Below are 25,736 nucleotides of genomic sequence, written 5' to 3'. Positions count from 1 at the left end.
AAAGGATGGTGAAGAAGACGATGACGATTATGATGATGACGTTGAAGAGGATAGTGAAGAAGATGATGACGATTATGATGATGACGTTGAAGGGGATAGTGAAGAAAACGATGACGATTATGATGATGACGTTGAAGGGGATAGTGAAGAAAACGATGACGATTATGATGATGACGTTGAAAAAGATAATGAAGAAGACGATGACGAGTATGATAACGTTGAAAGGGATAGTGAAGACGACGATGACGATTATGACGTTGAAGGGGATAGTGAAGATGAGGATGATGATGTACGGTGACAACGACGATGAATGACACCAAGATGACTATGAACATTTGCTAATAATGATGTTTATATTAATGATAAAATTAAGATATACTGAGAGTTATTTTATATTATTACTGTATTATATTATGAATCTTTCTCCTGAAATGTAACACGTTCGTAATACAACAAGTGAGGATATAAGCATGTGAACTGTAGTTAAGATCAAGGTCGTTTAAGTGGCCGTTCACACACAAATGACCATCGCTGGTTACATTGCGTGTCGGTCATCTCTACTTTGGGAACTTTCCACATTTGAAGGCATCGTGCGTTGGAATAGCCGGTAGGGCGTCCGTCTGACCATTTCTTATACGTCATTACCTCCCCGTTCACACACATATAATCTTTCTTCTGAAAAGAAATAAAACAGATATAGGATAATAAAATGTATAAATCGACACCTCAAATGGCTAAGGAAAAGCGGTTTCAATATGTAATAACATATCCATAACAACAATATAGAGTATTATGGGAAGCAGAAAAGGGAGTGGGTTGTCACGTGATGTTAAGGGGGCGCTAATAAGAACACGAGGTTACACTTGTAACCAGAAAAGGTTTCAGTTTGAGGATTTCAAATGGCGATAAACGAAGTTAGGCCCTGGATGTATTATTTTCCATTGTTGATTTTGCTACGATAATAGCCTGGTAGCTTTAAATGAAGACAAACAATTTCAATATTGATTTTGAAAGAGCATCACCGTTGGAATCCCACATGTCGTATCGGATATCACTTGTCAGATATCTGTCACATACATTGAATCCCTTGTGATTTTCAATGGCTTTTGTCATTATTTCATTCTCTCTGTTTGAGTTGGAGTTGATCATAACCTGATTGTAGTATTCATGATGGGCTACTTTCTTTAATGCGGTGATTTTGGTAAAGAGCTTGGTTCCCACTAGGACGCAACGCAGCGCAAAGTGATAACCTCTTAAGCTTGGTTCCCACAAGGACACAAAGCAAGGACGTAACGCAACGCAAAGTGATTTGACCAATCACAAGCGATGGATTATCTGGACAGTCGCGTGTAATTGCGTTGCGTCTACGTCCTTGCGTTGCGTCCTACTGGGAACCAAGCTTTAAGGTGAGATATCACTTTGCGTTTGCGTGGATAACCAACTCATCCTTTCTTCAAAGTTCAAATCTTTTTGAAATTGAATTATTTGGTTTAATTTCATGCATTTAAAAGTATGTCTCGATATATGATTCGAAGTTTACTTTACGTAAGCGTGATTCCCACCAGAACGCAACGCAGCGACGTATTGACGACGCAAAGTGATGTATTGCGTAATCACAAGTGGGAACCGACGACGCAACAGTGCTGACGCAGGCGGGGGAAAACACAATTATTGGAAGGGCTTTTCTTTACGTTGCGTCGTTTGCGTCGCTAGTGGGAACCAAGCTTTATGTACACTCCTTTACTCCAAGTTTGTTATAAATAAATTAAGCTACACTCCCAGTGTTTATTTTCACATCGATTGCAAGCTGTGTACTGAAAAACCTAATGATACAAATCGTTAAACACTCATCCGTCAGAGAGACATGTTTCACCATCTAAGATGAGCAAAGTTATATTAAAAGATTAATCTGCGTGCCTTAAAGGCAATGCGATATTCAATTACATTACGCACACATTTAATTACTGTAACGGTGGCTTTATTCTTCTCGTAACCTCGAAATAATTTTGTCGCTAATTTCAAAGAATACTCAATTTACTCCTAACGTTACATACACGATCAGCGTGCATTAATTATATCATTATTAATATATAAATTAATTATGATGTATTATTTTGTGAACTGTTATGCTAGCAGACCCACTTTGTTTGTAAAGTCGTATGCAAGAAAATCGCGCCTCAATCAGTGTGATAACTTGACTTAGAATTACCGAATGCACATTTTGTGCAAAAACTTGCCCTTCTAATTACCAAATGGTTAAAGAGAAATTTTAGTTTGAGTATTTATCTATCTTGTGGTTTAGAGGAGATAGGACACAAGTTTTTGGCTAATTATATTACCATTATATAGATATTGTAGATGTGTTCACTTATCATGTACAGTATATGCCCAACCATTTTCACCCTTCCTTATTTTATTTTGATAATTCTTACATTCCTGTACATAATACACTTTGAATGTAAAATATGTTTAGGCCTTATTCTATCTGTGCAAACTCTAGTGCGAGGTAAGAGAAGGGTGGTGCCGCAGGCCCGCCCTATGGGTGCTAATAGGTATAAATGTAGTTGCTTACCGTAGAATTATACTGACAACCGATCCACCAGGCTGAGTTCATTGAAGTGAAGTCAGCAATGCGTGCAATAAACTGGGCTTCCTCGTAACTGTTAATAAGGGCAAGATCCGACTCTTTACCCTTGCCGTTGCAGACGCCTCTTGCCGTGTCGTAGTTGACTTGCCTGCCTTCAGGCGAGAACCAGTAGCAAGACTTATCAAATCGCCACCATCCATGAGCTTGGCTGCATTTATCTGGAAGACAATTAATTAATGTAATTTATTCAGCTCTTTAGCTCCAATGCCCGGGCGATCAGAGAAAATTTGGACAAATCACACTTTTTTGGTCAAACTAGTTTGATAGCGTAGACAGAGCTTTAGCAATCCCAATTGAATACGTATTTTAATTTGATTCGTTTTATTCAAAATTAATTTATAATTAATATACTATTACTATCTTTTCTATTTTTCTTTTAAACAAATACAGTATTTATAATACGGTAAGTAAATTATAAATAATTATCATCAATGTTAATTGTTAATGTTTTTTAAAATTCCATTACCACCATATCGTACCGTTCTTAATAATAGGCCTATTGATACGGTTCGATATGCCCACTGATGGCACACGTCAAATAACACCCTTAGCTCCGCCACCTTCTGCCTATTTCCTCACACTTACAAATAAGTATTTCTTTACAAAAAAAACAGCACGGTATTAATATGGAAACTTTATAGGCCTCATACTAACACTGATAAATCCAGAGCGCGCACGCATTACGTTCCCATCCCATCCCACCTGCATCCATCTATCATCATTAAGCCCTCTCTTATAAATACACGCTACCGGAGAGTGATGAAGTATTTCACATCGAAATTAAATATTACGATACGCTTTCAGTCACTTAAAGTTTGCTTACTCGAATAACATGACACATGTTTCGGAACGAGCAGCGCTTCTCCGTGGGCTTGCTGAATCAATTATAGAAGTAATCATTTCATAATTTCAAATTTGGATAAACACTCTGTCTGAGTTACAATAATATGTTAAAAGTTCGAGGCAATTGACGTGGAATTTAAGTAATACAGTTTGTATGTTATGAATACAAATACCATACAAGCAATTTATACTATATTCCTTCATTATAATTGGTTATTCTTAAAACAAGCCTTGCTTGGGTGTTTAACGTGTTGCAACAGACAAATAATATACACAGGATGCGTAAATGTTAATGACGTAATATACAGAATTGATGACGTTATTTGTATCATTGAAAAAAAAAAGTTGATGTTTGAGATGTTTAAGTGTGTTGAATTACAATACTGGTGAAACCAATATGTTTACTGTAATTTGTTATTCTTAAAACACGTTTGGAAGCCTTGCTTGGGTGTCATTGAACAAAAAAAAAAGTTGATGTTTGAGATTATATTTGTATCATTGAACAATAAAAAATATGTTTACTGCTAACAAGATAGAGAGAATATATTTACCATAGTTTTCAAACAGTGAGTCCTATTAACTCTAGTTACTAATATAGTATATATTTATTCATTTAAAATTAAGCCATAGCCACTAACGACTGTTAGACATTACAATATGAATACATGAACATTTCTTTATCAATATAGAGAGAATATTGTTACCATCATTTTCAATTAGCTAGTTTCTGGCCGGCACTATTCGTATAACTCTATAGTCACTAATATATTATCTATTTATTCATTTAAATCAAGCCATATCCACTAACGACTGAAATTACTATATGAATAAATGTGTTTACAAGAAGTAAAGGTGATGTAAAGAAAAAATATGGTCGTTCAGTCGTCCATCCAAGAAGGATACTAGAATGTAAGATTTAACCTTAAAGAGTTTTTGGAAGAGGAAATGCCTTGCCGTGAGAAAAGCTCCTGGCATATCAGACAAGAATTTAACCTAAAACACGGGATCAACTACCAAGACACAACTCTAAAAGACGGTTAAAAGGATGCTGGATTAGAAGAGATGTAGGCCTAACTTGTAAAACTAGGCCTACAGTACGTGGTTTGCTAGAATTATGCCCCCACCCCTTTCAGGCTTAGTTATTTACCCGGGTAAGTTGATTTCAGGCACGGTTATCGCCAGCTTTAGTGAAATATAATGGGTCATAACACCGGGTATAGATAACTAAAGCCTGGATCTGCCCGTAGAATTACCTTCTTTGAGTTCGTGTTCCTTCTGTAGCGTCGCTATCACATCGTCCTGTCGAGAAATTTTCTCAACAGCTTCATTCAAGTCTTTTCGTAAAGTTGCAACAGTTTCTGATAAGTCACGGACGTCAATCACCAAATCTGGAGTGTTTTTAGCCCGTTTACAATGAACTAGTACGGCACTTAAAAGAACGAAGACTAAACTCGGCTGTATGCTTATTTCTAGCTTCATTTTCAAGGTATTTTTAAAAATCTGTCTATTTGGACTTCAAAGTCTATGAGTGGTTACCGGACGATGAACGCTCTCTTTAAACCAGAATATATTCCAGCTATACAATATATAGCTTTCTGGCCTTCTGTCCTGGAAATTCAATTTTTGGTTCAATACAATGATGATTCTTTTCCGTACATCAGTCTGGCCCGTTGTCACCAGATCAACAGTTACATATTCTCAAAGTTAAACAAGCGGTACAAATACAATTCTCAAAACAGCATCTTGTGGCAAAGTTGGTGGTGGAGAAGACGTGGTACGTTACAAAATCTCTAGGCCTATACTTATTTTGCAAAACTGAAAATATAAGTAGGCCTATGCACTTTATAATCGTGTAAAACGCAAAGTAATATTCACAACGCTAATATAAAACATTTGAAATCCACTTCTTTGAATTGAAAATCACAATGTAAGTATCTCCCAGAGAAACCATTAAACCGTTCGAATAATGTATGTCAACATGCCTGCGTATCGTAGGCGCACGACTCTCGTTATAAGTGTATCACCGTTATAAAAAAAAATGTCATACAATAAACAATCCCATTACCGTACTGTTCAAATTGAATTTGTATTGTATGTGTATATTTCAGATTCAAATATCTGTTTATACAATTGAACAGTCTTCTTTTGTTGCTATATAAAGGCAGACGGTAAAGAAGATAACTTGCGATATTTGTGTACAGTAAATAAAGGCAAAATGTTAGCGTAAATATATTCCGTCTAAGAATCAATTATGCTTTTCTATAATACAATACGCCAGTCCATTGACTACTGTAAACATATTCTGTAAACGCTCTCTGTAGTGTACAACAATATAAAGATAATACAATAGATATAAAGTCACAATACAATACTGGCTAGGCAGTTAAAAACGATTCGTCCGTCGAAGAAAATACAACGTTGGAACGTCAGATAACGGTAGCCTCCGAGACAGTCAGTAATAGCATGAAATAACACGTCACGTCACGTAATAAACGTATACGCTGGTGAAACGGTGTTGACACGATCCTGGCACTTCACAATTTGTTCATAATTACGTAATCCTCACGTCGAATTCTATGTGTAATAGAACATTCAACAATATACGCCAGCTATGCACAGCAGTCTGCGTAGATCGCAATCTCCGTCCGTGTGTGATAGACTGCAATTACAAATGTTGTCAAATTAACGTAATTGAAGAAAACTCGCTTATTATATTAGTGATGAGATGATCACGTGACGAGATAATGGAATATACAATCAACGACTGATGAGATCATTATTTCTCGATAAACACCTTCGAAGAATTGGTAACTTTCGTCGTGTTTTTTTTTTACATTATTTTTATTATACGTTTTGATAATAACAATCCAGAGTTTAATAGCATAGCTAGCTATTAGTTCAATAGATCACAATGTCGCGTGCCTCGAAGATAAGTGATTTTTGCATTAACGATAATTTATCGTTACTAAAAACTGTAAATCAATGACAGTACAATATTTCCCTCAGACGTTAGAAATTTATTGCGTAAGCTTTTAGTTTTAATCTGTTACGGTAAAAGACCCATGCTTCTATTGGCAAATGTAAATTACGAAGCACTATATTTCTGTGCCAAAAGCCTCTCAAAGTACCAAAGAGATTAATCCGAAATGTAACACACGTAAACGTTGCCTTAATGCAAATTTTTAAAATGTTTACTAACGATGACACAGTCATATAATTATTAGATTACTGTATGTTAACGGTCACGCAAAGGCCAATTTACACAGACGAGCGGTAACGGTGAGCTGAAAAACCGCGTAATTTGTCCGAAGAATCTGTATCTATCCTGAGCAGAAACCACCCGTCCGCTGCGCGTTATGTGTAAATGGTTATAAGGAATAACGTATATTCTATATTTGTATTACCGTAACCGCTCGTCTGCGTAGGCCTATATTGGCCTTAAAAGGTGTGTTTCTTTGTGGTGTCATGCAATTATTATCAACATTTAAATGCGCTCGTACGTACAAATTGTGTTTCTTTGTGATGTCACCGTTGACGTGTGCGTAAAAAAGCCGTACCATTAATATCAACATTTGAACGCGCGCGTAAAAGCTGTCATTCGTCATAATGTTACTATTGACGCGCGCGTACAAAAGCCGTGTGTGAAGCTTTCGTTCTTTGTCTGTTGACCAAAAGCGTACCATTTCCACTATCATTATTACCGAAATCCTCCTCGTCACCATCATGTTTTCCGACATCTTTCTCGTCACTATTATTACCGAAATCCTCGTCACTATCACTATTACCGAAATCCTTCTCGTCACTATCATCATTACCGAAATCCTCCTCGTCACTATCATCATTACCGACATAAACCTCGTCACTATCATCATTACCGACATCAACCTCATCACTATCATCATTACCGAAATCCTCGTCACTATCATCATTACCGAAAACCTCCTCGTCACTATCAGCATCACCCATGCTTCTATTGGCAAATGTAAATTACGAAGCACTATATTTCTGTGCCAAAAGCCTCTCAAAGTACCAAAGAGATTAATCCGAAATGTAACACACGTAAACGTTGCCTTAATGCAAATTTTTAAAATGTTTACTAACGATGACACAGTCATATAATTATTAGATTACTGTATGTTAACGGTCACGCAAAGGCCAATTTACACAGACGAGCGGTAACGGTGAGCTGAAAAACCGCGTAATTTGTCCGAAGAATCTGTATCTATCCTGAGCAGAAACCACCCGTCCGCTGCGCGTTATGTGTAAATGGTTATAAGGAATAACGTATATTCTATATTTGTATTACCGTAACCGCTCGTCTGCGTAGGCCTATATTGGCCTTAAAAGGTGTGTTTCTTTGTGGCGTCATGCAATTATTATCAACATTTAAATGCGCTCGTACGTACAAATTGTGTTTCTTTGTGATGTCACCGTTGACGTGTGCGTAAAAAAGCCGTACCATTAATATCAACATTTGAACGCGCGCGTAAAAGCTGTCATTCGTCATAATGTTACTATTGACGCGCGCGTACAAAAGCCGTGTGTGAAGCTTTCGTTTTTTGTCTGTTGACCAAAAGCGTACCATTTCAACGAAATGTGTGCTTTGAATAATGCAAGCGTTAATAATTTCTGTACTGTACCCACAAAATACGAGACGTGATAAAGAGGGCGATGTGATCGCAAGACCTAAATAATACACACTATGTATGAACAATTACTCTTAGTAGCTACAACACACTGTACTTATTAAAATAATAAATTAACAATATCCATTTAATATCTGTAAAACCTTCTAGAAAAATATTAACAATTATAATTTTCTTTAAAAGCCGCTTCGACCTATCTCCTTTTCACACTTGGCCCATTTTTATAGTAGCATATAAACTATCCTTAAATGTATAGAGTTGATACGTCTATATTTCACACGTTTTTTTAAACAGCGCCACCAACAGAAAAAGAATTGAACCGCGAAACTTTGAACAGTAGAGAGTATACAGTACTTTTAAACGGTAAAACGGCATACAACATGATATATGTCCTATTATTACCAACATTACCTGTGTCTTGTTACCGACATAAACGTCTTCAATGTAAATTTTACACAAATCATTACCACCGTCAGTATCCTCATTAGCGAAATCCTCCTCGTCATTATCATTATTACCGAAATCCTCCTCGTCACTATCATCAGCACCGAAATCCTCTTCGTCACTATCATCATTACCGAAATCATCCTCGTCACTTTCATCTTTACCGAAATCATCATCGTCACTATCATCATTACTGACATCAACCTCATCACAATCATTACCGAAATCATCCTCGTCACTATCATCAGTACCGAAATCATCCTCGTCACTATCATCATTCCCCAAATCCTCCTCGTCACTATCATCATTACCGATATCCACCTCGTCACTATCATTATTACCGAAATCCTCCTCGTCACCATCATGTTTTCCGACATCTTTCTCGTCACTATTATTACCGAAATCCTCGTCACTATCACTATTACCGAAATCCTTCTCGTCACTATCATCATTACCGAAATCCTCCTCGTCACTATCATCATTACCGACATAAACCTCGTCACTATCATCATTACCGACATCAACCTCATCACTATCATCATTACCGAAATCCTCGTCACTATCATCATTACCGAAAACCTCCTCGTCACTATCATCATCACCGACATAAACCTCGTCACTATCATCATCACCGACATCAACCTCATCACTATCATCATTACCGAAATCCTCCTCGTCACTATCATCATTATCGACACAAACCTCATCACTATCATCATTACCGAAATCCTCGTCACTATCATCATTACCGAAAACCTCCTCGTCACTATCATTATTACTGACATCAACCTCATCACTATCATCATTACCGAAAACCTCCTCGTCACTATCATCATTACCGACATCAACCTCGTCACTATCATCATTACCGACATCAACCTCGTCACTATCATCATCACAATCGTCATTGATATTTCGTAACATTTATTAACTAATAATACATTTGTATTATATTTGTGATTTTTATATTAAATAACATTTGATATGAGCACTTTAATTACATATTCATTCAATACCTATCTATATAATCAACTATTCAAGTTCGTTGACTCAGTGTATTTACATATTCTTCTTATCGCCTATAGTTATTTAAAAGAATCACCAACATCTTTAAAAAAGATTATCTTTTTTAGAAATCAACTTGTACAAAGGACGAATTAAATCCATTATCACGCATTGTATTGTATCTTAAAAAAACTATAAAATCAAGAAATAACCCGCTCCTGAACTTTTTTCATTCAGGTCTCTCCATGCGGAACTAGTGTGATTGTAATAAACAGCTTACAGTTCAGTTATCTTTTTACACATTTTTGTTAGTATTGGTATATTGTCTATAAAATCAAATAAGGTTGTGTCTTTATGGGTAACTGCCTTGGTTTTATTTCATAGCCTAAATTGAATAAACCCAAAGTCACACATTGGTACTTGCGATAAACGGTTTAGGTCGCCCTATACCGTAGTATTTGCATCAGAGCAATTCCGCATTAATAAATGTACAGTAGAATAAGGCCTAAAAATATAATTGTCAAAAGACAAAGCCTTTGGGTCTACTAAATTAAAAAGTTGTATTGAATCAAAATAGATAAACAAATTTTCTTAGGCCTTATCTATTTTAAAACCATGCGTTGATTAATTGACAGTAATAATCTACACTGATACAATTACTGATTAATCTCTGTAGATCTCACACGTATTGCCTACCCGCATCTAATGTGTAAACCATGCCAGTGCAAATGTGTAAGAAAATGAATATTCAACAGTGTATGCCAGACTTAGAAATAAATTTAAATGTTTATGCAATTAATGTCACATTTTGCGACAGATAGACAAAAATATAATACAGTACACTAGTAGTAGTACAGTACACCACCTTTAAAAGGGACACTTTGTGAGGTCCAGAATGGGGATTCTACTGTAATAAGATATGTATAGTATAATGCCCGGTTCATTAGTGATGTTTATAACGAAATTCCACTCCCAATTACCATGTCAATTTATAAGACCTTCAGATAGTAATTATACTCTCCTTATTAATTAATGTTTTCACAAAATCTAATCTATAATTATAACAAAATCTTACATTGTATAAACTACATTTGTTTTTGTCTTTTTGTGTGTATGTATTTTTGTTTTTTTAATTATTATTTTTAACATTATTTGTATTATTTGTGTTTGTTTAATACGAGTTTCGGTTTCGGTCAAGTTATAAGACCTTCAGATAGTAATTATACACTCCTTATTAATTAATGTTTTCATAAAATCGAATCTATAATTATAACAAAATCTTACATTTTATAAATTACATTTGTTTTTTCTCTTTTTGTGTGTATGTATTTTTGTTTATTTATTTATTATTGTTATCATTATTTTTGTTTGTTTAATAGGGGTTTCGGTTGTTGTGGTAGAATTTAATTTATTATAATCTTATAATAATATTCATAAATCATACTGACCGGATTCGAACCTACGACCTTTTACAAGGCGAAGGACACTTAATTATACTTTTAAATTTTGAAGATCGAAGGAATCAAGAAAAAAAATTGTTATATTTTTAAAATCATTGTAAGCCTACTCTCATAAGTATACAGTATATGGTATTTACAGTATATTTACATAGTGTAATGGCACAGTATTTATATATTGAATATTCCTACAGGCTCTTGAATCTACTACGGTATTTATATATCTATAATTGAATAGTTCCCTTCCATTACAGCTTATTAGAGAAATACGTATATCAAAACTCGTAGGAAGTGATTAATTATAATATAAAAGGCCTTGTTATATTATTTAGCACGCTTTGGTTGAGTGTATAAGAGGGTATATTTCCGTAGTGTAACGTAGGAAAACCTTAGTCATTATACAGATTGCAGGAAACGCATATTGCGGAAAACTGGTCCTTTTATATGTTATGGTTTCATATGCTTATCGTTGTACGCTTTCAGTTCAAACAATCGACGATTATTTTCGTTTTATAAACTGAACAGTTTACTATAGCCGTGTTCTTTGTAATGTGTCGATTCTATTCTGCATTATATACAAATCTTACGATCTATTGTCTGTTGTGGAAAAGCGAGCGTTCATCCTTCGCCATACGGGATTTGAAGCATAAAGGTCAAGACCGTATTTCTGAGCTGTATTGACTGTGACGAGTTGACTGTATGCGCATCAATGCAAACTGTACGCGCTACCATAACAGACCGTACAATTAAGTAAGCAGACGTTAATTACAGAGAGGACGATATATTATGCGGTAGTACGTGAAATCGGAGGCAAAATCGCTGAGTAAAACGAATAACAATGAAGTGGATCGGTTTTAAAATGAAGTCTTATCTATAAAACACAGAATATCGAAACGTACAACAGCGGATTTTAAATAACAACGCCTATTTTAAGGACATGATCACAGACGAAACACTCAGGAAGCGGGCTTTGTCAACAATTCAAGATCATTATTGCAGGCCTAACCAATTAGTGAAGATACTATTATTATAATGGGATATTTAAAATATTACTGAACCTCGTTAGCGTTGTTAAATACCAACTTGTCCGTATACCTCTCATCTCTTTGAATGATATATGTTCTTGTTTGTGAAAATGCATTTGGAAATATTTTTGATTGCCTCTGTATGGGCAACGTTTGTTAACGATATCATCGCAATATCGGTACCATCGCATAAAACAGCTATTGCTGGCGACTTAATCAAACTAAAATGTCCAGACACGGACAAATCTAGTTTTGATACTATAGTACTGTGGAGAAAACAGTCAACGAATACTATTATTTCAGCCAATTATAATATTTCTGTTGAGTTACCGGTAGATATTCAAGATCGTTATTCCATTGTTGACAAAGATGGTAGCCAATTTACTTTACGAATTGTGGATGTTAAACAAATAGATGAAGGTGTATACGAATGTGGTTACATAGAGAGTAAACAAGGCAAATTTCAAGGTTTGTATTCAATCAATGTTACACTAGAATCAATCAATACGATTGATTTGAATCCAGTTTGTTCGCTGGATGCTTCATCTGAATCAAGTACATTAACAAACAGTTCTGTGATTTCACTGACATGTTCAGTAGCAACAGACAAACTGTCGAAAGAGTATTCCATACAATGGGTACGAGAAGGAGAAGTACTAGCAAAGGAGACTAAAACCACTCTTTCGTTAACTAATTTCAGTCTTGTTGGATTGAATAATTTATATGTCTGTCAACTTTTAAATAAGAATTCAAAAATAGAAACGAAGGAGTGTTCTATCAAAACCTTGGAATATCCGGTTGTGTTGTCAGAGGAAAGGAACTATGTCAAGATAGGTAATGATATAAATATTACTTGTGACGTCAGATCATCGTCTGATTTCCCAATCTGGAATTTACAGCCGGCAAACAATGACATTCTAAAACGTCTTACATTCTCTAAGACCAACAGAACGTTGTCTATATCGAATCTATCTTTATCAGACAATAACACAGAGATCTTCTGTAAACACCACAATGGTTATACCAGAAAAGCAACGATTATTGTGATTTCTGATACAATTGAAAGTACTACTATTGCATTAGAGGAATATAGGCCGATAAAAGAGAAGAAAGATAAGAAAAAAGAGGAGAAAACTGACAAACATTCTGGCAAAACCACGAAAATGGGATTGTCACCAACTAATCTGTTTAGTTCTACCTTGCCTAGTTTTACTACTGGTTCTCAGTTCAGCTTTAATCTTCCCATCGGTTCTTTACCTGATGTATCATCAACACCATCCACATACGTCACCAGTAGTCCTTCTCCAACAGAATCCTTATCTGGATTCCAGGAGTTCTTAAATATGGTTCACATGTCGTATAAAGTTTTTATTGCTGCCGCTATAGGAACCTTTCTTTTTCTAGTTCTACTCTTGATCTTATTTATCTGTTGTTACAAACATGTTCAAAGTAAGAAACCCGCTCGATTAGCTATCAGCGATTCTTTTTATTCAGGCCTAGCCAACGTTCACAAAAACACGAACTACCCGCTGCATTACAATGCTATGCACAAGCGATCAGGCTTTGGTCGGGCTAGTGGAGCCAGCTCTTTATTTGGTGAGGATGACATGGAAGGAAGCAATCTTCTTGAAATCATAGTACAGGGTAAATTTCCAGAAAATAGTGACATGCAATTTAGTGACACGTTAGAACATTGTAATCCAGACGACTCGTGCCTGTCGTCTGCTAAAGACTTCTGCAATTTAAACACTGGTGCTAAGGATTATGGGACGTCTGCAGATACACTGGATGGTACAGATGAAGGCATTTGCTCAGGGTCTGGTGAAACTAAATTTGATTTTGATTTTGATTCGCCAGTGAATACAAAACCACTGGATAGAAGTATGCAGCCAACCTCTGAACAAGATGCTGGCTTGGAACTCACAATACTTAAAGATACACTTTGCTAACATCTGATAGATAGAATAGACATTACTAATATTAGGCGTACTATAATATACTAGAATCTGTTATATAGGCCTACACTATTTTTACAAATTAAACCACAAATAACAAAGGATTATTATGAAACAACACAATATAGGAAATTGAAACCGAAACACTACAATATTGTAAACCGTTAACGTAACCTCACGCCAGAGACGAGCGTAATAATAGTGTGAAGACACGAGAGGACCAGCTATTTTTAAAAACAAAATATGTACTCGAGAACGTCAGTCCTCGAGTGTATCTCACGTGTTGTAGTCATTTTTTGACTGTAATCTTGGTTATTTAACTGTGCTATTCAAATTCTAGTAATGAAATAGAATAACCAGCTTGTAACAGACATTTATAATATATTTCCATAATTTATAATAATACGAATGTTTGTTTCAATGGAAAGTGCCGTTATATTTCAAATACTAGTAAATATATTTTTACAATATAAATCATACATAAACTTGGGCCTAATGACTAAAGGCATATATTTTCTACGGTATAGTTAATATTTCGGTAGTTGTATATACACGGTAAATGGGATGAGACTACAATATAGCGAGTATCGGTTAAAATGCATTATGTTAATTAACCTATTTTATTATGTACGGCACAACCAGTGCAGCTTGAATACATACACATTGTACTGTATAATATCACAATGTCAAATCATGTTTTATGTACTGTACTACTATGACACAGCATGTGTACAATATAGGCTGCAGTATATATTGTATTATAGCATACATATTATATACTGTATCCTACATTTCACACTGTGTATATTATGTATTATTATTATAATGACATATTCCTGTATCCGGAAATCGTTCAAATCACAAGTCTATAATACAATGTTTTGTATTTCTAAGTATGCTATTAAAATCAGAATTATATTTCTTTGAAAGCACAACATTTTCGTTTATAAATCGTAACAAAGTGCGATGACCTTTATATAAAATGTATTTATTTGTATTATATAATCTATGTAAAACGTTTGTGTGATTATTGCCAATTTTAAATATGTCATGATTGTTTTTTTAATATTACTGTATACTCATTTTGCATGTACGTATTTTAATTGCATTGTAAATTTTGCATACGTAAGCTTGTTGTTATTTATAGACTTTTACAGACGCTAATTTTTTTTTCGAACTATGTTTAAAAATTTCTCCAATAGGCTAACCATAGATTTATAAACATGGTGTAAAATGTCTCCATTTTAGAACACTACAGGAAAATTCCATATGGTAATAACCATAGTGGAAATCTCGTCATGTTAAAACCATGGTGGAAAATTCCATAATGTTAAAACCATGGTGGGAAATTTCTACATTTTATAACATGGAAGAACATTCCCATTTTAGAACCAAGGAGGAAACTTCTTTCGCCATCTATTTATAGAGGGAATCCTTCCATTTTAAACAAGGAAGGAAATTCCGCCATGTTATAACCATTGAGAAAAATTCTTCCATGTTATAACATTCCTCTATTTTTTAAACAAGGAGGAAAATTCTTCCATGTAATAACGGAAAAATATTCCTCTATTTAAAACCAACCAAGAAGGAAAATTCTTCCATGTTATAACATGGAAGAATTCTAAAATAGAGGAAAATTCTTCCATTTGTATCTATTGTTATATCCATGGAGAAAAGGTCCTCTATTAACTGCAATTAAATCAATTTCATTTAAATTGCTTAAGCTTTGTTTTGGTTTTGATACTATAAATGAATATAATATAAATATTCGAAATAGATATGAGTAATAAAAAACAATAAACATACCGTATTGATCAGCGATAAATTATATTAATAATAATTATACTTACGTCACAATAATTTTAACTGGTTTCAATTTGTTTAAACCATTTCAATGTATTACGACTAGATCAAAAAGTCTATCCGTAAGCTCCAAATTGAAACCATTGACAGTGAGGGTGGTGGGTGGGGGGTGGTTATTGCTCTGAAGGGTCAGTTGAATGAAGGTATTATTTGTCACAAGTCATAAAATCTAAATCCCATCTTTTCAAAAAATACATTGGGAAGAAAAATTGAATTGAAATACGGTTTAAATGTGTAGCCTATGATAAGATGTTGTTATAGATTTTATACGTCATGATGAAACAATAAAAGATACTTTGAAGAGAAAAAACAAAAATTGTATGTTTTATATACTTGTTAACAGTGTGTTTTAAGAGAGGCATGGCTTAGCCACCAGTAACAATATATTTCAATGAGAAGAGACACAATGTCGACGCGCGCGCATCCCTTTTTATTCGTCTCTTTAAACGCCGCGTGTAAAAATGTCACTCGATGACGTAACAGGCATGGATGGAATAATGTTGAAAACAGCAATCATTTGTAAAGTAGTGTACATGTTGTTATTATAAAATACAACAATTGAAAGTGAAACACAAAAGTATAACACATTAAGAAATAATACTGCTTAGGCCTACCTGTTTTTCAGTCTTGTTTTTGTTGTTAGTTCGACGCAAACTATAAATTCATGGAAAACAAAAATAAAAATTAAGATAAAATTGCACTATCTATTGAAACCGAATTGTACAGTACTAATTAATCATTACGTTTCATTTTTATAATGTTATTATTATCATAATAGAATCTATTATATTGAAACATTCAATTTCTTTTTACTATTATTATGTTTTAAGTAATTAATCATCGGTCATTATTTACACATGTTGTTCAAATGTTAATACTTGCGCTACCATATTTGGCCATATCACTACTATATTTGGGCATACAACTCTCTTATTTGGGCATATCACTACCATATTTGAGCATATTACTATCCAATTACGGCATATCACTACCATATTCGGGCATATCACTACCACATTTGGGAACATCACACTTTTTTGTTTGATGGTGTAGACAGAGCACAGTCCTTTTTAACCAATTTCAGTGGTCTTTTTTATTTTGTTTATGGGTTCGTGGAAATTTAATTCTAATTAATTTAAATTTAAAAATAAAGAAACATTTAGTACACTACCATAGTCAGAATACCTATCAGAAGTTTAAATATTGCAATAAATGATATTTTTAAAAAGAACCAAACAAATTCATTGTATTTAACGTAAGGCTCCTCTATAAGTACATATTATATGATACACACAGACAGTTATCATAACTCATGAGGGTCACCCTCTATAAATAAAGTTGAACAAATACAGTATAAACTCTGTATTAATATTGACAATATTTACAATTGAAAATAAAAATAAATTGAATAAACAGTGGGGTTTCTTTTTAATGAAAAAAAGCCCCATAATTTTTGTTGGTAATGCGAAGAATGTGACCAATGTGCTATAGCTTTTTAAAGCAATAACTCAAATCATTTAATTAAATATGTTGCGTAAATATGAATTGTTGATGGAAAATAAGCAATGACGCATCGTCTAACAAAGAAAATATTGGGCGTGTTATAATACCAACAGTCACGTGATAATATTGAACAAAACATAGATTTAATACAAAGATGATTAGGGATTTATGTTCGATGATAATCATTAAGGTTAAAAGGTCACATATAATAAAAACTAAATGAGTTTTTCAAAATGTTCGAACAAAGATTTACAACAGATAATAAAAAGAAATGAAATTTATTGTACACAACTGCTTTGTCGGATTGGATATTTTTTAATTTCGTGTTTATTGTTTTATTATTTTAGGAATAAAAGCACACTCCAATACATTACTGTATCTTCTTTCTTTTTTCTCGAATTATTTGGTTGGTTGGCAATACTATTCATATTGCGCGCATCAATTCAAACATTTTATTCCATCAAAATAAAAACACAAACATTCAATTTCAAGATCATCATTAGTTTAAACTTGGGATTGAATAGAAGGAGACTAAATTATTTCCATCAGGACACTTGTTTCTAAAATAATTTCATTCAGCTGTCTCAAACAATTATAAATTCAAAGATTGAATCTAGTAATCATATATTGAATCTAGTATTGAAAGACTGAATCTAGTAATCAAAGACTCGTTGTAATCGTATACGGTACTGAATTCTAGTAACTGAAGATTGAATCTAGAGTAGTTAGGGATTGAATGTAATTATCAATTCAGCTCAATATTATATTATGTATTGTCCTGTTTTCTAATAGTAGACATAATTATATTCACGAACACGAACATATATTATAACAAAGGAAAATCAAAATGTAATCAATGTGAGATCTGTTATCATTATGTGTTATACAAATAAAATTAATATTAATTGTATGTGGCCTACTGTTATATGATGAACTCCCTAAAGATGAAAATAATATCATACTGTATCAACAGCCGCTACTCAACATGGGTTAAACCATTCCGTAATAGGGGTAGACAAGTTGACAAACATAACATAAATCATCAATTAAAAAGAATGCAAGATATATTTTGTGTACATTTGTAGGCTATATATTATGTAATTTTTACAGTTAGTTTTTTCTGTCATATATTTATATTTTAAGAGGGTCCCTTCTGAAATACAACAAATGTTGATACAAAATATGTGGCTGTTTTAAGGAATTATAATAGCTTTCAAATATTTCTTGTTATGTTTTAAAGAGACTTTAACATATATTAATTGCTAAATTTAAATTAAGATAAAATATCAATGTTTTTTTTTAATTATATCACAAATTAATTTCACTTTTTGTATATTGAATTTTAATAACAGCCTGTTTTCATAATTTACATTATTAATGATTTATTATGTTCGCTTGGAATACTTTTTTAATCTTTTAAAAGTGTTACAGCATAAATATTATCATGACGCCAAAGTAATTTTCCTTTGTTGTTTGGAAGGACAATGGCATCGATGAGACGTGCCATAGGGAAGAGACAGTGGGAATAACCAATCATAAATGTTACTACTGTATTAGTATTACGTAGATATAGAACCAGGGAAGAGTAAAATTACTCTAAAAATGTAACTTACCTCTACCCTGGTATAACGTTATTCCTAAACACTGATAATAAAACAATATGCGATTGATAATAATAATGATTATAATAACCAAATAATATTTTTAAAGATATAAAATAATAACATTACTGTAAAAATGTAACTTACCTCTACCCTGGTATAACGTTATTCCTAAACACTGATAATAAAACAATATGCGATTGATAATAATAATGATTATAATAACCAAATAATATTTTTAAAGATATAAAATAATAACATTACTGTAAAAATGTAACTTCAAACTTCCCTGGTATAACGTTATTCCTAAACACTGATAATAAAACAAAATGCGATTGATAATAATAATGATTATAATAACCAAATAATATTTTTAAAGATATAAAATAATAACATTACTGTAAAAATGTAACTTCAAACTTCCCTGGTATAACGTTATTCCTAAACACTGATAATAAAACAAAATGCGATTGATAATAATAATGATTATAATAACCAAATAATATTTTTAAAGATATAAAATAATAACATTACTGTAAAAATGTAACTTCAAACTTCCCTGGTATAACGTTATTCCTAAACACTGATATTGATAATAAATAATATGCGATTGATAATAATAATGATGATTATAATAACCAAATGATATTTGTTTAAGATATATCATATTAACAACAGATTCAAATCAATAATCATATAAAAATGATATTAATACTAAAGAAATGTAATTTAACCACACCCAAACATTTATTGAGACACAAAAATAAAGTGCGTAAGTTAAGTTGGATTGCACTCGACATTTGTTCCTATTCATCAAATGAGCAACAATGAAAAAAAATAATAACATGGGAAATCCTAATACAATTTAACGCTGTTAGGACTATAGGATCCAATACTGGATATAAGTTTACATTTTATTTTTAAAATGTTTTGGTCATTTTTTCAATGTCAAACTTTAACTTTAAATTTCCCAAATTCATATAATACATATACTAAATGATCATTACTTTTAAGTAAATAATTTAAGTAAATAATTCAGTAAGTAATTTAAGTAATTACAATTATTAATACAAGTTTATAATATAAAGAAACACTTTAGTTTGAAATGACTACAAATTAGCAATGTTGAATGGATTATCAAAAATGTGTATTTTTCATTAAATGTTGAGATTGTTTGGAAACAGAATTGCTTTTACCATCATTTCACCGGTAGCATTATTACAGAGCACACAACCATATTTATAATCAGTAAAACAACACACCAGGACTAGAACACTAAACAGGGGTCACACAGCAAGGAGGATTGCCTTTTGTTAAAATATCACAATACATGCCTTTTAACTGTTACTTTACTCTATGCTAATATTCTAGATCGCTACCATTATTAGAGCAGATAAACTGACTTTACCAAGGCCGTTCTGAAATAAATTCGAATAACAAAAGACTATCACAACAGATGCCACTTGTAATAGCTTATTGGTAACTATAGCATTGTCAGTGGTTCATACCAAGGGCCTCGAAGAGTCTATTGTTCGTGATCTGTGTTATGTAGATTTCAGATCTAATTCGTTTAATTGAAAGAAAATAATATACAAAATTTCTCCTTAAAAATATCTGAGTACAGTATTCTCCATTGCTGTGGATTCCACATTGCTATATATTGTGTATATTTCATTTTGTAATTTATATTTATTAATTGATATCTTATTATTATTTTGTTTATTATTACTATTTTTTATATGCATTTTTATATATTTTTTGTATATTTATTTACTTTTTTTCCGCACTATATTCCTTTGTTTGTTAGTTGTAACTTGTTGTGATGTTCGTTTAAGTAGTTAATGTACATTTCCATTTTTGTATTTTTCTTCTTTGTTTTCAATTTTGTTTCTTTGGACGCACCTTCACAAGTGTGCCACTGATAAAAAAAAAGTGCAGTGCCAATTTACTATTAAATTTATCTATATGCGTAAAAAAATACGAACAAAATATCGTCTGTGAAGGTTATTAACGATTATCTAAAAATATTTCATCATTTAGTATAAATATAAAAACTTTTTTTTTCACTTTTCTCTGATTAATCCACTCTTCGTTGAATTACGCAAATTTGTATCCGAGTCATTACTACTGTTCTGTTACTACCAGTGAATGGTGTTTTATATACAATAATAGAAATGACTCATTTCTGTGGTAAAATGTTTGGGTAAATTATTTTTTACTACAGTATTTTGTACTTTTATAACCCTATTTCATTTGTTATGTAGAAGAAAGGTTAAATAATGTGAAACTTAATAGAAAATACAACAACAACATCGAAAAAACCAACAAATAACAATAGAAACAAAATAAATATAAAATAACACTAAAAGTGTACTTGTTATAGTCAAAACGGGGGGGGGGGGGGCTGAGGTAAAAACAACTGGACAAATGAGACGAACAGTATATAGCCCAAAAGAATCGGTTATATCATTGGTGATGGACAACATGACTCACTAAGCCATAGTTTATAAAACAACTCACTCAATTATTTTTAACAAGCCAACATATTTCATCATCGCATGAATTACTCATTACCAGCCATCTGATGCTGCAATGTCCCGAACGGCGCCCCGTATCAATGGTCGATCTACTTAAAAACTGTGTCGCATACAGTGAACGATTTTAATTCATAATCCCCTCGGCTCTTTAAATAGAATGTATCATTGTATGTTATAAACATGGGATTATGTACTGTTTAAAACATATTGAAAACACTAGGAAAAACGACAATAAATAAATGACTAAGATGACATTATATAAAGCTGCAAATTGTGTAAAAAAATGTCATTGAAAGAAACAAAGCAAAAATACACTGCTATGTTATGAAATAAATGCCTATGACAAATATTGAGGGCGTACTTCAAAGATATACCGTCATACAGAAATTGGCGTAGGTCTACCGCTTCTCTTCGTCTAAGAAACAAACTTGGGCCTACTATATACAAATTCCAAAATGAAATTTGATAACAAAAAAGAATTTACTAATACTATCAATTAGTTAATTTGATGAGACACGTTTTATTAGTAGCTCAAATATTGGAAGAGGGTAATTGACCAATTAGCGCTCCTGGAATGTTATTGTTAGTTACATCAGGGAAGAGCACTCTTCCCTGGTTACATCAGCGAGTTGCAACTCCCTGATTACTATATATATTACTATATTGAGCAAACAAACCACCACAAAAATGCGTACATTGTAAAGCATATTATATATTTTATCTTAAATATCTGATATAATAATTAAGCATACACAAATAATAAAAATGTACTTGAATTTAATTTTTTTACAAAGTATTGTACATGCATACCAATAGCTAAAAGAACTGATTTAATCCTCACTAGCCCACTTGGGGTATATATACACCTTCTCCTTGAAATGAAAGCAACCGCTGACCATTCGTGGTAGTCTTTTGAAATCATGTTTTAACCTCAATTTGGCATGACTGAACAACAACTGGTTGAAATCAATAAGCCCTCATCCTAAAACGAACCCCATAGTGTATGTCTATTTATGTTTCTACAATTGAAATAAATATATACAAATGCTAGCTCTTGGATGACGATGATGAACTTTGACCTAAAACCTCCATCAATGCTTCAAAATCTTTTCGTCTCCTCTCGTCAGCTTGTTTCCTCTCTTCCATTGAATCTTTTATTAATTCCATCATTTTCATCATACACTTTCTATCCTCTCTTCGTTGTTCCAAATCCTCTCTCCTTCGCTTCTCTTCAATCATTAAGAATTTCTTATCAGATTCGGCCGTTATATCTTTCATTTTCTTTGCAAGCGCTTCTACTGTTCGGTCTTTCAGGCTCACACGCTGTCGCTTTTTACCTGTAAATTAAGAATGAATTAATAATTCGACAAGTCAGAAGAGCTTCGGTACAGTACCACATCTCTAGATACTTTGATAATTTTGTTACCACATCCAATGAACACAACATTGATAGAAGTTAGAGAGTGGCCTCTCAAAGTAGAATTAATTATACCTGATCTAGACTGTTGACTAGATTCTGAACATTTTGCTTGATGTGGTTCTTCATCATTCCCTTGGTTTATCACATCTACAAGCAAATAAACATTTGTTTTTAACCACAGCTAAATTAAAAAAAATAATTACTCAATATTAAATCATAATTTGTAACAATTTATACAAAAATCTAACAAGATGCCTCCAAAGGAAAAACAAATTGTGACAGATGGGAAATTGTGAAGTGAGCCCTCTATTAATAAATTGGTTGGAATGTACTTTATGTACAACATAAGGATTTGTGAAACTGACACTATTTTATTTAAAATAAATAAAATCTTTTCAAATTGGACCAGTTGATTACATGCCAAATTTAAAACAATTCAAAAGTAGATATAAAAATACCTTCATAAGTGTTTTCTTGAAACTGTTTACTTTCTGTATTTCCTACACCACTTGTTTCTCCATCTTTATTTGGAGTATAGTCATCATCGCTAAGTGCAAAGTCTAACAGAGAAAGGGGTGACAAAATTCAACATTGGTAATAGCATAAATCATTTTATGACAAGTGTCATATGCACATTACATAACCACCTCATTTTGTCACCAACATAATCACCACGACCATTTATTGTCACATCATCGAAAAGTTGTCACATCATCAACAATTTCTCACATTAGCATCAGTATCATCAACATCAATCATTCAATCCTCCAGTGGTTGGAAACGCAAAGATGTTGAGGCCTGTTTAAGCTACAGGGAATTTTTTTTGGGCAGGAAATTTGGTAAACTTTCATCTCTCATCCCCCCAGATTATAATCCCATGCACATACACATTCAGCGGCTAGGTTCGGTTGTAAGGCATGGTATGCCGTGTATGTCTCGAACCAGTTTAAGATACAGGGAATTCTTTTTGGACAGGAAATATGGTAAACTTTCATCTCCCATCCCCAGATTTTAATCCCATGCAAATACACACACAGCAGCTAGGTTGTAAGGCATGTCATGTCATGTATGTCTCCACCCAGTTAGATCACACTTTAAAAATGGCATATGATCACCAATCAATATCAGTACTATTTCAGTAACACAAATCAATATAACTCTATGTCCTTACTTATTGAATTTGAACTGTTTGTATCATCCAGCAGAGTTTCGTCAATACTTGAATCTGAAAAATAAATACAAAAACATAAAACAATTTATATTATAATTTGCGACAATCACAATAACTACAGCTAAAGCTCAGGCCTTAGCCTATATATATGACAAAAAATTATGGTACTTAACTTTCCAACATAAATTCCTATCCATATTAAAAAATCAGAATATTATAATAAATATACTTTGCAGTACAAACTACGTTTCATTTAAGTTTATAATTTGTTATTTATTTATACTGGGTAACCTAGGTAGGCCGCGGTAGGCCGCGGTAGGCCTAGCTAGGCCTATTGAAAAACTACTGTACTGTATATATTTTTGGGACTAAACAAAACCTAGGCCTAGTATGCCTTAATTATTACTGAATAGGTCTAGACTTAGTTCAAGATAGGTTCTTATGACACTCAATATGGACTGGGCTGGGGAGTTTACACGCTTACCATCATCTTGACCATCGCATTCAATTCCACTCATGAAACTGTTCTCTCCTCCTCCTTCTGATTGAGCTTGTTTCTTGTCAACAATCACCTTCTTTAGCATCTCATAAAAAGGATATTGTCTCATTACCACTATACGATCTGAGCCATCATTTAATTCAACTTTAGCTCTCTGATATGATCTTCTGAGATCATTGATTTTATTGTGGATTTGTGGTCCACTTCGTGTTGGGTATCCCAAGTTGGCAAGCCGTGTTGCAATTTCATACCAAGTGTCCAATTTACATCTCTTATTTGAATCTATTTCCTTTCTCAGATCTGGATCTTTCCATAGTTCTATCAATTCTTTTACTTCTCTGTCAGTCCAGTTGTTTCCTCGTATTGCTTTCAACATTATTTAGTTGTTTTTTTCAAACAGAACTACTATTCGTTAGGCCTAATACCTAGGCCTAGCTAGGCATATGGGTTAGGATCCTCCGGAGAAAAATTACATCTGTCGCCGACGACCAGGATGGTGCTGCCCGTCTCGCGTTGCATGCGGCGTATGGTTAAAAACAATTATGTCTCAATTATCGATAGGCGGCGCTATATAGAAAAAATGCAGCATGGCGCGCCAAGAGTGCCTTCAATATTTACTGGCAACTATGGAACACATACCGTGCATTTAGTGTAAAACATCTTACAATACTCAATAAAAATAATTATATAACTGTCAAATATTGGGAGGTAAGGTTGCGAAAATGGTGATTGGTGGAAAATAATTACTACGCATATTCAGAATGGTCACTTATTTATTCTCCAGGCCTATTTGATAGCATAAAGAAGTATTTTCAAAGAAAAAAAAATTACACATACCCCTCCCTATTTTTAGTCTCTCTACAGCTGACTATGTTGGTCGGTTGGTTTGTAAACACTATTTTAGCACGCGACTGCAGCCAGGTATATGGCCTTGTTTAAATATTAACATTTTGTTCTCCTATTGGCGGTAATCAGTAAAAAAAATTAAAAGAATTATTTAATTTTCCATCGGAACTGCACGATACGGTCGTCAAGACAGGCCTCCTAATATTATGTCTAATATTATTTTGTGAACGCTCCCCTTGTAGTTTGATTCCTAATCTTCATAACACCCTCTCTT

General features: G+C 33.2%; 3 protein-coding genes across 5 annotated transcripts in view; all 3 read right to left on the bottom strand.

Annotated features, from left to right (window-relative positions):
* The window catches only part of LOC144855830 (lectin BRA-3-like), a 53,303-nt gene that overhangs the window by 7,561 nt on the left and 20,006 nt on the right, over positions 1-25,736 (bottom strand). The window lies entirely within an intron of this gene.
* LOC144855840 (perlucin-like protein) lies at positions 117-5,705 on the bottom strand. The gene is made up of 3 exons (XM_078713784.1): positions 4,744-5,705; positions 2,573-2,805; positions 117-675 (listed from the first exon to the last, which is right to left on the bottom strand). The coding sequence occupies exons 1-3, from the start codon at positions 4,967-4,969 to the stop codon at positions 490-492; spliced, it is 645 nt and encodes a 214-aa protein (XP_078569910.1). The 5' UTR covers positions 4,970-5,705; the 3' UTR covers positions 117-489.
* LOC144855927 (uncharacterized) lies at positions 22,023-25,151 on the bottom strand. Its single transcript, XM_078713888.1, has 5 exons — positions 24,602-25,151; positions 24,118-24,171; positions 23,405-23,506; positions 23,019-23,093; positions 22,023-22,863 (listed from the first exon to the last, which is right to left on the bottom strand). Exons 1-5 carry the CDS (start codon positions 24,990-24,992, stop codon positions 22,574-22,576), a joined length of 912 nt encoding a protein of 303 aa, XP_078570014.1. The 5' UTR covers positions 24,993-25,151; the 3' UTR covers positions 22,023-22,573.

This window comes from Antedon bifida, chromosome 11 (assembly GCF_963402885.1).
Source record: "Antedon bifida chromosome 11, ecAntBifi1.1, whole genome shotgun sequence".
Classification (NCBI taxonomy): Eukaryota; Metazoa; Echinodermata; class Crinoidea; order Comatulida; family Antedonidae; genus Antedon; species Antedon bifida.
Note: the sequence above shows the minus strand (reverse complement) of the source record. Positions and strands in the feature narration are given on the sequence as shown.